General features: G+C 49.8%; 1 protein-coding gene across 1 annotated transcript in view; it reads right to left on the bottom strand.

Moving 5' to 3' along the window:
* Window positions 1-12,581, bottom strand: part of MYO18B (myosin XVIIIB) — a 230,162-nt gene that overhangs the window by 196,110 nt on the left and 21,471 nt on the right. Inside the window, exons 10-11 of the mRNA XM_058532289.1 lie at window positions 12,080-12,143; window positions 1,006-1,150 (exon numbers count right to left, since the gene is read on the bottom strand). Coding sequence (XP_058388272.1) covers window positions 1,006-1,150; window positions 12,080-12,143 — 209 coding nt within the window. The remainder of the gene's footprint in view (window positions 1-1,005; window positions 1,151-12,079; window positions 12,144-12,581) is intronic.

Here is a 12,581-nt window from a genome sequence, read left to right as displayed (position 1 = left end):
AAGGAACCAGCAAGGAGGCTACTGCAACAGTCCAAGCAGGAAAAAAAAAAAAAAAAGGCAAACAGTAAGAATAGAGAAGCCAGGACCGAAATGCCGTCACAGAGAGTATCTACAGGGCAAGGAGAATGACTGGATAGGGAGGGGTGAGGGCCTGAGGTGTGATCAGAACCATTTGAGAAACAGACAATTAAGGAGGGGGAGCAGACTTGGGAGGAGAAGGATAGCTAGGTCAGAAGGATAGCTCCCCACATATGGTGGGGAACATCTCCAAGATGTCCAGACAGAAACAGCACCTGTATTGCGTGGACTCAACCTCTCTCATGTGTTCTAAGGCTTCTCTGCTCAGTACAGTAGCCGCTAGCTACATATGGCTATTTAAATGTATGCTAATTAAAATGTAGTACAATTAAAAGTTCAATTCCTGGGGCCAGCCCAGTGGCTCAGCAGTTAAGTTTGCACGCTCCGCTGCGGTGGCCCGGGGTTTGCAGGTACGGATCCCGGGCACACACTGATGCACCGCTTGTCAAGCCATGCTGTGGCAGTGTCCCATATAAAGTAGAGGAAGATGGGCACGGATGTTAGCCCAGGGCCAGTCTTCCTCAGTGAAAAGAGGAGGATTGGCATCAGATGTTAGCTCAGGGCTAATCTTCCTCACCAAAAAAAAAAAAATTTCAATTCCTCAGTCACACTAGCTATATGTCCAGTGCTCAATAGCCACATGAAGCTAGCGGCTACTGCACTGGGCAGCGTAGACTGAGAGCATCTCCATCATCACAGAAAGCTCTGCTGAACAGCGCTGGTCTACAAGATTTGAAAGGTTGGATTGAAAAATCCAGCCCTGCTCCTGCTCACCATGCCTGGCTCGGCATCCTCCCCAAGAGCAGTCCCCCAGACACAGAAGGTGACCAACTGACCCCGTCCCACCACATTGAGAGAAGAGCCTTGTCCGGCACCTGCCAGTAGAGACAGCTGGCAGCCCAGGTGAGCTCGGCAAGGAGGACGTACCTTTGCAGGCCCCCGCGGCGCCCAGGTGGTAGATGGCTGCCAACACCCGCCAAACGGCTCGCTGCTCGCTCTCCGAGATGCCCAGCGTCGCCATGGCGCCCTGGAGCTGGGCGAAGGCAGCCGCTGCCCTTGGCTTGTCTTCAGGCTGAGAGCAGAGGGAGAAAGAGGGAGAAAAAGAAGCCATCACGGTGGAGAAAACGCAAATTCTCAACGTGAATCAGGGCTTAGTCCCAGGGGAATGCGTGGTCACTTTATGAACACAGTAAATTACCCACAATTAAGCTGAGGAGTGTTGACACCCAGAACTCAGGCTACTAGGAAAGCGATAAAAAGCATTTCTATCTGACTTTGGAATGCGGTGTGGCTTTTATTCATTCATGTGCTCACTCGGTGGATTTACTGTGGCTCTGCACCGTGCCGGGCTCTGGGGACGCCGAGATGAACAAAACCCAGAGCTTGACGTTGAGGACTCTCGAGGTAGAAGCGGAAAGAGACATAAAAGTAACTAAATATGAAACAGGCGAAGTGGCGGGATACGGGTATCAGTGGGGCAGTATGCGACATCGGAGGGAGGAATGGGCTGATGAATCCCACCCAAGAGAATGTCCTAGAAGATGAGACAAAATCGTGATTGAAGGATCATAGGCAGAGTTGACCGATTTAACGCAGTAAAGGCCCTGACTGTCTGTCTGAGGGAACAGCATGAACAGAGGAGATCTTGGAGACAACAGGTGGCCAACTGGATGTGACACAGAAGCAGGTATTTCTGGAGGTGGGGCAGACAGAGAAGGGGAGGAGACAAAGCATCAGAAGCTGGCAGGTGCCGACTGTGAAGACCTCAAACACGACGGTAAAGGGCACGGGCTTTAAGCTCCAGAATGACTGGCAAATACGCACCCCGTCTACATTCCTGGACCCGTGGCAGACATCATTAATCGATCAAGATCCCACAGCAAGCCGGTGAGTCCAGATTCTCTGCAGGACATCACCCCTTGCAGCCACCACCAGTCAATCTGCCTCAGCAACTGAAATGGAACCAGTTTGCCACCCCCGGTGCAAGCCACGGGAAACTGCCCAAGATTTTTAAGCAGGAGGAGAGAGAAAATGACATGATCAGATGTTTATGGGTTGTAGGGTGTTGTTTTTCTCTTTTTCAGATTTATGATCCCAATTATGTTTGATTGAATATTAAAATTAGTCTGAAACTCTTGCACACACACCATCTGGCCAAGGAGACTCAGCCCAGAGCCTGCTGGGTTGAGAGGAAGTGAGCTGAGGACGAGAATTCTTTTGTCAATAATCCACCAGCAAATAATGAGGAACCGATTTGCAATTGGCCTGCCTACAGAGCTTGGGTGACGAACTGCAGGCTGCCAAAGCTGGCAGGTCCTTGAATTTTGTGGAGTCCAATGCCCAGAGAGGGGACCACATGTGCCCAAGGTCACACAGCAAATTAATATCAGATACAGGACGAGGATCAGGCTTTTCTGACTCCCAGTCCAGGCCACTTTGTCCCCTCCATTCAAGCCACTTCTAACTGGGAAAGAAACCTGCAGGGATCATTCACCAATTGGGACGCCACCAAAGCATGCAGTGACATTGAGACACTCGCTGTGGAAACCTTTCAATTAATAGCAAAAGCATGTTCCACGGACCTGTCATGTTTCTGGGCCACCACAGGACCACAAAATCCCTAGCAACCAGGAGCTTAACCTAGCAACCACAGCCGCGCCGCTGGAGCAAACGGAGGGAAGGCAGGCATCTCAGCAACAGGCTCTCGGTTATTTATGAGATTCCAAAGTAGCAGAGGAAGGACACGAAAAGGACAGCGGTGACACATTTATTATGGCTCCCACTGTCAGCCACGAGCATTTGACTTTAAATCATAGGCAAGCTCCATCATCCGCCACGTAGCTCGTGTGAAGGGAAGAATGAGAAAACTTCCGCGAAAGCTTATTCGCTTCTTTTTCTCGCCCTCCCCACTCCAAGTCTCTGTTGCAATGGAAGACATGGGGGGACAAATATACATGTGTGCGATCCAAAACAATTAAGATCAGGAAATGTTTACAGTTCCTTAAACTTCTAGAGAGCCAAACGCCTCTGCATGACGCCCTGATGAAAGCCACTCCTTGTGTCAAAATCGTAAAAATAGAAATCAGTCAAATTAGTGGAATAAGTCAATTTACAGCCCAACTGTTTATCAACAGGAGAATGGATAAACAATAGGTGGTATAGCCAGGGCACAGTGACAGGATGCTACGCAGCGATGAAAAAGAACAAGCCACTGGTCTATGCAATCACATGAATCCCACAGACCCAACGTGAGTCAGAGAAGCCAGACACCAAAGACAACGGGCTGTGTGATTCCATCTCTGCCAAGTTCAAATACGGGCAAAACTCACCTATGATATGAGAAGTTAGGACGATGACTCTGGGGCGGGAGGGACAACTCTGATGGGGAGGAGCCTCGAGGGAGCCTTTGTTGGAGTGAGGAATGTTCTAGATCTTGATCTGGGCTGTGGTTGCAGGCGCGTTTAAGAATATAATCATCACTGAGTTGTACGCTTAAAATTAGTGCACTTGATACACTTTACTGTATGTTTCACCTCATTTTAAGAAAAAAAATCAGTGAAAAAAAAAGTCGACTCAAGATGCCCAGGGTTTGTCTGATGCAGTCAGAGGCTCAAGGGCGATCAAAGACTGTAGGTAATTGAGTGAAAAAAATAAAATCCAAAATGGCCTCTCCACATTAGACCGGTCTGCGTTTAGAGCGCCCAGGAGATTCCTATGCTGCAGAGAGAGCTGGGTTTGGATTCGGAGTCACACAGAGCTGGAGCTTCTCGACTCTGCGTTTCCCAGCAACGTGACTTTGCACAAACCTCTTGCCCTTGCCCGAGGCTCAGTTTCTGCTTCTGCAGAATGGCAATAACAGCCTACCCTCTTCCTCCGGCCGTCGTGAGGATTAAATGAGTCCATACGTAGAAAGCACCCAGCACCGTGCCCGGTACACAGTGGCGCTCAATAAATGCTGGTCTCCACTCACCACTGTATCCCTCCCGCCATGCCTTTGCTCAGGCTGTTCGGCCTTCCGGGGACACCTTTCCCCACTGCTGCCCCAGTTTGCCCCCAGCCCTCCAGGGAAAATGCGTCAAGCGTGGCCCTGTCCTCTAGGGGCTCCCAACCCAACGAGGGGGACAGATGCGCAAACAGACAGTGAGAGCACAGTGAGTGCGGCGGTGGGGAGACTGGAGAGGGGCAAGGAGCAGACTGGGAGGGTCACAGGCTTCCGGGAAGAAGCGGTGGGTGAAGCAGCCCGAATGAGCGAGGCGAAGTGGGTGCTGGGGAGGCAGGAACGGTCTCCAAACGGAAGGGCGTGGGCAGGGGGAACATGATGCGCTGGGTGGAGCCCCAGGATGTCATGCAGGCTTCTCCTGCAGAGCGACGGGCAGGGGAGCCCCAGTCTGCAGCTGGGAGCTGCTCTCCGATGGAGCGTGTGGCTCCTGGAGGCCTCCCTGGAGGAAGGAACCGGCACCTGGGCGTCCTCTCGCCTGGTTATAAGCACAGGGGGGGCCTCAGGCAGGCCTCATGGGGATGTAGCCCGCCCCCCTCTCCTCCAGAGCTGGGGTGGGCTCCCCTGTGTCTCTACAACCAACCAGCCCAGGGGATTCCCACCCCTCAGCCCCCTGGACCTGGAGCGGCTCTGGGAGGAAAAGGCTGAACATTGACTCGACTCATTTGCAAAAGAAACATCGGTGCCCGCACAGGCGGGTGAACTCATGGAGACCATGGGGAGGGCAGGACAGGGCCAGAGCCAGGAGCTCCCTGTTCCCAAGCGGCTCTGCCCCACACTCAACACGGACGGATCCACGTCCTCTCTGGGCACTGGGCATCCATTCAAGGAGGGAGAAGAGAACTCATTAACTGAGGACCTACTACGTTGTATGAGGTGCTTTTACCCTCTAAGGCAGAGGTGGGGATCTCCAATTGACAGAGGAGGAAACTGAGGCTCAGAGAGGGTTAGGCACTTGTCCAAGGCTACCCAGCTGAGGAGGGGCCCCCAACCCTAGGAGCGGACCAAGGAGTTGGGGTTGCTCTACCCATTCCTCACGTGGAAAAACTGAGGCTGAGAAAGGACAAGTAACCTGAGGACGCACAGTGGTCAGATCCCAGAGCACACGGTCTTCAGCCACGACACAGGACTGAGATGACAGAGTGGGACGGACAAGGGGGTCAAATTTGGAGTCAGGCCGACCTGGGTTCCAGTCGTCCCTCCACCATTTAAAAGCTCTGTGCCTTTGGGCAAATAACCTCACCTCTCTGGCCTGCTCACTCCTCCTGAAAACCCGATATGAAAATAACCCTTTAGCTCACAGGGCGGCTAGGAGGATTAAATAAGAAAAAGCTCCCAGCGGAGCCCCCAGCACGAGTGTCTGATCCCCCATCCTTCCACTTGGAGACCGTTCCTCCGCAGTGACACTTGGTCACAAAAAATAAATGCGCCTCGGGCCGGAGCCTGGAATGTGACAGCCGGAAGCAAACTGCTGAGAGGCAAGGATTATTATTATTGTTACCCCTGCTGCTGGGCACTTTTTTAAAAAATCAGGCAAGGTTGCAGAAAAATAAATCACAGAGAAGAAGAAAATCATATGAACGCCTTGTGATTTCCAATGCGTCCTGGCGCCCTGGCACATCTCAAGTCAGTCCCATTTCAAAGCTGAAACGCGGCAGGCAGCGAGGGCGGCACGGTGCGGGGGCCAGGAGGTGGAGCTGGCAGCCAGACGGGAGGCGGCCACTGAGGGCAGCACCACCCGGGGGGTCTCAGCACATCCCCCCAGGCCCCTGCGCCAGCTGACCACTGCAGGGCCCACAGCCGCATCCTGGGCTCTGCGGCCACACTCGCTGTTTGCTATCCCTCCACCTGTACGTTTGTGTCAGGGGCTTGGTGTAGCAGACTGCTGGCCTTCTGCACTTGTCTAACATCGCTCAGGCCAGGATCAGCGCGTTGTCACCTCCTCCAGGCAGGTTTCCCTGATAGCCTCTACCTCTCCCAGCCTGGCCTCAGCCTATCCACACCTCTGTTCAGCCTCCTATCACTCTGGCTCAGAATGATCCTCCTATGTGGCTGTCACAGCCCTCACCCACCTTTGATGACAGAGACCCAGCTGGGTCATTGCTGTGTTTCCTGCCTGGTCCCTGATAAGAGCAATAAATACCTCTTGACGAGTAAATGTCAATGAGCTACACTTAGTGTCCCCGAATAAGAGCCATTGACCTTGGGGTAGAGGGTGTCCACCCCTGAGCTGGGCCCGTGGTGCGACTAATCCTGGTTGGAGGACCCCGGAGGCCCAGGCTGGCTGAGGGATGAGAGCCCCAAACTCTCTAATCCCCTTGTCTGGGTCCTCTGGGATTCCTAGCAACTGCCCAGCTCCCAGGACCCAAACACAAGATCCCCAAAGCCCTAGGGAAATGGCTTTAAAGACACAGCAAGATAAATGAGAGCATAATTAACGTAGCTCTGTCTACCATGGTAGCAAAGTTTAGAAAATTGAAAAGACGTGATTTTTGCCAAGTCTTGGAGAGTGGGGCACACTCATTCGTTTATTCACTCAACAAACACTTACTGAGCAGACGTGTGTCTGGCTCAGTGGTAGGCCTTGCAGATTAAGCAGCAGACAGGACACAGAAGACCCCCCATCCTCTTACAGCTTAGGGCCGAGGGGAGACAGACCGTAAGTTAACAAACAGCCTGATACACGATGAGAGGTTGTCACCAAGGAGACCAACCACAAAATAGACCACACAGGCGGCCTCTCCTTGGACAGAGGGCTGGGAAGCCGGAGCTGCTGAGGCCTAAGATGATGCACGAAGATATTTATCACCTCACTATTAAGAACTACAGGAAGGCTCCAACCCATGGAAATGGACAACACTGGGCAAATAGTTCGGGGAATCATGTTTCCGCCATGAATGTCTGGTCACTAAAGATACGGTTTGTGACGGTTTTGATGACATACGGTTTGTCATGTTCTATGTAAAATATTCACGGAAAAATACTGAGAGGAAATCTGCAGAAATGTCACCAGTGGAGGTCTCTGGATGGTGGTGTTATTGGCACTTGTTTTTTGGTTTGTGTGAATGTGTGTGTTTTGGGTTTTGTTTTATATATACGTTTTTTCCTGATTTTTCCACGGAAGTACATATTAATTTAATTTAATTTTTTTTTTTTTTTTGCTGAGGAAGATTGGCCCTGGGCTAACATCCGTGCCCATCTTACTCTGCTTTATATGTGGGACGCCACCACAGCATGGTTTGAGGAGCGGTGTGTCGGTGCATGCCCGGGATCCGAACCTGCGAACCCCGGGCCACCAAAGCAGAGGGCAAGCACTTAACCACTGCACCACCAGGCCAGCCCCTAATTTAATTTTTTTAAGTAAATATTTCATTAAAAATATAAACTAGAGGAGAACAGAGTGAAGCCAGTAAGAGAAAAAACCTGGCGTGGACCATGAGGAACGTGGATCGGGCGCCACGGAGGCCTTGCCCCACCCAGCTGGTCCAACGCTGCTTTCCGGCTCAGACTGAGTGATCGCGACGACGACAACAACAACAATAATAATAAAGCTGACATTGTTTGAATTCCAGGCACCATCCAAGTACTTCACGGGCTTCATCTCATTTAACTTGGGGGCATGGGGGACTATTACCATCCCAGTTTTATACCTGGGGAAACTGAGGCCCAGGGAGGTAAGGCCACTTTGCTGAAGGCCCCCCAGCTTAAGTGCTGGCACTAGGATCAGAACATGCGTATATCAGAGCCCAGAACCCATTTCTCAACCACTGTCATCGGTGAATTTTCAGGAGACGATGGAACCGACTCTGACAGATGAAACAGACGCAGAGCTGATCAGAGCCAGGGGGACCGGCTAACAGGAGGAGGAAGAGGGCTCAGCCGGAGATGAGTCAGGGCGGCAGAACTGCCAGACAAGATGCAGGACATCCAGGTAAATTTGAATTTCAGATAAACAATGGATCATTTTTTAGCATAGGTATATCCCCCTGCAATATTTGGTGTGGCAGGAATGCTGGCCTGACTGACCTGTCCACCTTCATTCTCAGTCCTAGACCAGCTTGTGCCACCTCCTCCAGGCAGCCTTCTCTGATACGACTCCAACCCTCCAGGCCTGCCCATGCAATATTTGGGACACACTTATATTAAAAAATTATTCAGTGTTTATCTGAAATTCAAATTTAACCGGGCATCCTGTATTTTTTTCCAGCTTTATTGAGTTATAATTGACAAATAAAATTTGTATTTTTGGGGTGTACAATGTGATGATTTGATACAAGCGTACATTCTGAAATCAAGTTCATTAACACATCCATCACCTCACACAGTTACCATTAGCATGTGTGTGGTAGGAACACTTAAGATCTACTCTCTTAGCAAATTTCAAGTGTACAATAAATACTGTAGTATTAACTGTAGTCACCATGCTGTACATTAGATCAGATATAAGATAGATAAGTTCTGGGCATCCTGTATTTTTATTTGCTAAATTTGACAACTTTAAGGGGCTTGTACTTAGCAACTGCTATTCTTGGGGGGCATCTCCTGACCACCAAATTCCCTTCTGAGACTGTACCTGGGCCACCCAATCGCAGAGAACTAGCCCAGGCTCGTCTCAAAGACCAACGAGTTCTCAGACTTTATTTTTGCTCTGAAAGAACAGAGAAAACACTCTCTCCATACCTGCCAGGTAGCAGAGAGAGAACAAAGGAACACCCTACAGTTTCCACAAATCAAGTTGTCTAAAAAAGAAACACCCCCGGAAACACAAGGAAAAAAAGAAAACCACTTCAAACGCCTCCTTGACACAATTCCCGCAGTGCCCCGTGCCTGTATGAGGCTGCTAACAAACAGGTCCGGCTGGGGGGAGCTCGCAGGGCCCGGCTCGGGCCGTTTTCCTCCTTGAAAACAACAGGAAAACCAACAACAACCTTCTTGCTGATTCACATGGATGCATTTGGCCAAAACTCATTAAATGAACAAGAAAACCCAGGGCTGGGATCGCCTCTCATCCTTTGCCGTCGAGGTCGAGGTCTGGGCTCCTAACGGCCCCGATCTTGGGGACAAACAGCATGAGAAAAACATACTGGAGAGCCCCCCAGTGAAGGGGTTATCAGGAGGGTGACAGAGGATTAGCCCTCGGAATTTAAAGATAGGGGGGCTGCATCACCCCACTCCATCCCACCCCGCCCTCAGTAGAAAAGGACTCTACTACAGTGGTTCTCAAAGTGGGGTCCCTGGGCTATTCTTTGGGAACTTGTGAGAAATGCAGATTCTCAGGCCCCCAGACCCACTGACTCAGTAACTCTGTGGACAGTACCCAGCAGAGTGCGCGCGCGCGCGCGCGTGTGTATAAAAGCGTTATTGAAGTATAATTAACAAAGGATAACCCACTCGTCTTTAAAATGTACAATTTGTTAAGCTTTGACATATACACCCGTGAAACCACCACCACAATAAAAACAATGAACATGTCCATCAGCCCAAAAGCTCCCTTTTATAATTTTTTCTCCCCTTCTCCTGCCCCTACCCATCCCCAGGCAACGATTGACCTGTTTTCTGTCACTGTGGATTAGTTTGCATTTTCTAGAGTTTCATACATGGGGACTCGTCCCGTTGCACTCTCTTTCATCTGAGATTTTTCACTCGGCATAACTATTTGAGAACCACAGGGTTCTCGGCTATATCAACAGTTCATTCATGTTTATTGTTGACCACTATACTATCCTTATGGATAGTCCGCAATGTGTTCATCCTTTCGCCTGTTCATAGACATTTGTAGTTTCTAGCTTTTGGTTATTGCAAATAAAACTGCTGTACGCACTTGATGAAAAAAGTTTTTGTACAGACATAACACTCTCACTCTTCTGCGTAAATACCTAGGAGTGAAATAGTTGATCACCTGGGAGGTGTATGTTTAACTTGTTTAAGAAACTGTTTTCCAAAATGGTTGCGCTATTTTCCGTCTCCACCTGCAGGGGATGTGAGTTCCAGCCACCCCAAGTTCTCGCCAGCACTTGGTATGACCAGTCTTTTTAAATGTAGACAGTCTAATAATTATGAAGCGGTATTGCACTGCGGCTTTACTTTGAATTTCTGTAAAGACTAACGATGTTGAGCATATTTCCATGTGTCTATTTGCCATCCATATATCTTCCTTGGTGGTGAAGCGTATGCTGAAATCTTTTGCCCATCTTTTTCGTCGGGTTGTTTTATTCATGAGTTTTGAGAGTTATTTATATATCCTGGATTCAAATACTTTATCAGATATGTGATTTGCAAATATTTTCTCCCAGTCTGTGGCTTGGATTTTCATATTCACAGTGACTTTCACAGAGCAGAAGTTCTTCATTTCAAGGAAGCACAATTTATCAATTTGTTCTCTTATGGACTGTGCTTTTGGTGTCACATCTAAGAAATCTCTGCCCAATCCAAGATGACAGAAATTTTTCTCCCAGAAATGTTATGGTTTTAAGTTTTACGTTTAGGTCTATGATTCTTTTTCTGTTAGTTTTTGCATATGGTGCGAGAGCATGGATTGAAACTCGCTTTTTGCATGAAGATATCCAACTATTCCGACACCGTTTGTTTCCCAGACACGTATGTTTGACAAAAGGCTTGGAGTGGAAATTATCCACCCTCCTCCACCTGAAGAACTCCTACTCATCCTTCAAAATCCAGGTCAATTGTCCCCTTGGCTAAGAAGCCTTCCCTGACTGAGGGCAAGTAGCTCTTTCAACAATCCCCTGGTGCCTACAGCATCTTGCACAACCTCTGGCATATTCTTACCCCACCTGATTGCATTAATTCCCAAGTCCTTCTCTCCTGATAGAGTGAAAATTCATGGATATGGACCATAATCCCAGCTCTTAGCACAGGCCTGGCACAGGTGGTAATGGTGGGGGGGGGGGGGGACTCAGAAAACAATTGTTAAAATATAAAAAAATGAATAAAAGAATAAACAAACAAGTGAACAACTTGTTTTTTTAAACAATTGAATACACCTCTCAAAGCCCTGCTCACAAACCACGTCTTCCAGGAAGCCATCTCTGACTACACCTGCCCACATTACTCATCAATAATATTTACTAAGAGTACCCGACTGACAGATTGGGCCAAGCCCTGTGCTAAGTGCTTTATGCACGTCGTTTAATTTAACCCTCACAACAAGCCCATGAGGCAGATGCTACTACTATCATTATTTTACCGAAGAAGAAACAGACGTTCAGACAGCTTAGGTTCCATGCTGAGGTCACCTATCTAACAAGTGTCAGTTTGGAAGCAACCTAAGTGCCCATCAAGGGACGAATGGATACAGAAGATGTGGTATATATACACAATGGAATACTACTCAGCCATAAGAAACGATGAAATCCAGCCACTTGTGACAACATGGATGGGCATTGAGGGTATTATGCAAAGTGAAATAAGTCAGAGGGAGAAGGTCAAATACCGTATGATCTCACTCATGAGTAGAAGATAAAAACAGCAACAAACAAACACACAGAGACAGAGACTGGATTGGTGGTTACCAGAGGGGAAGGGGGGGAGGGAGGAGGGCGAAAGGGATGGTTAAACGCATGTGTGTGGTGATGGGTTGTAATTAGCCATTGGGGGTGAACATGATGTAACCTATGCGGAAATAGAAGTATAATGATGCACACCTGAACCGTACACAATGCTATAAACAACGTGCACAATAAAAAAATAAATTCATAAATAATAATAATAACAAGCGTCAGAGCCGGGGTTTGAACCCAGGCAGCCTGTCCCAGAGCCCAGGCTCTCACCCCTACATATACCATCCCCTGGTTGCCATTATTTGGACAAATCTCATTTCCCTGACAAGTCCAGACCCCGCAAAGGAGGCGCCCGCCTCCCCGACACCATCAGCCCTCGCCAACACCGCACCCCAGGGGCAAAGGAGACGAGTCGCACAGGGGCCCCTCCATCACCCTCCGTCCTGGCCACCGGGACACCCACACACCCCGGAGGACCTCCCCCTACCTTGGGCCAGACGCCCATGCCGAAGGAGCTGCTGTCCGCCGTCTGGTGCAGGAAGAGCTCCGTCCTGGAACAGAGAGGGAGCAGGAGTCAGGGAGGGCCTGCCACACCCGCGGCCCGGCGGGCAGGGGGTCATCACGGCGGGGGGCTCCCCACCATGCCCCAGGCCCTGGTCTCCCCCCTTGCACGTTCCTCCCTCACAGCCCCCGCTCGGCCCTTCCTAAGCGCCAGGAACCCAGGAAGAAGGAGGCACGGACTACAATCAGGAAAGCGGGTTCTAACTCCAGGTCTTCCGCTAACCTGCTGCGTGAACTTGCTCAGGGAAAATGCTAGAACAGTCAAGTGGAAGGAGCCCTTGCTGTGTGGCAAGTTCTGAGATTGCTCGTGACAGCCGCACCCACCAGGTACCAATATTATTTCCATTTTACAGACGACAAAACAGAGGCAGGGGGTTAGCGTCTTGCCCACACAGCCGGCAGACGTGGGCTCTCTCGGCCCCCAGAGC

The sequence above is a fragment of the Diceros bicornis genome, chromosome 35 (genome assembly GCF_020826845.1).
Source record: "Diceros bicornis minor isolate mBicDic1 chromosome 35, mDicBic1.mat.cur, whole genome shotgun sequence".
Classification (NCBI taxonomy): Eukaryota; Metazoa; Chordata; class Mammalia; order Perissodactyla; family Rhinocerotidae; genus Diceros; species Diceros bicornis.
The sequence above is the reverse complement of the archived record's forward strand: the minus strand, read 5'-3'. Positions and strand labels throughout refer to the sequence as shown.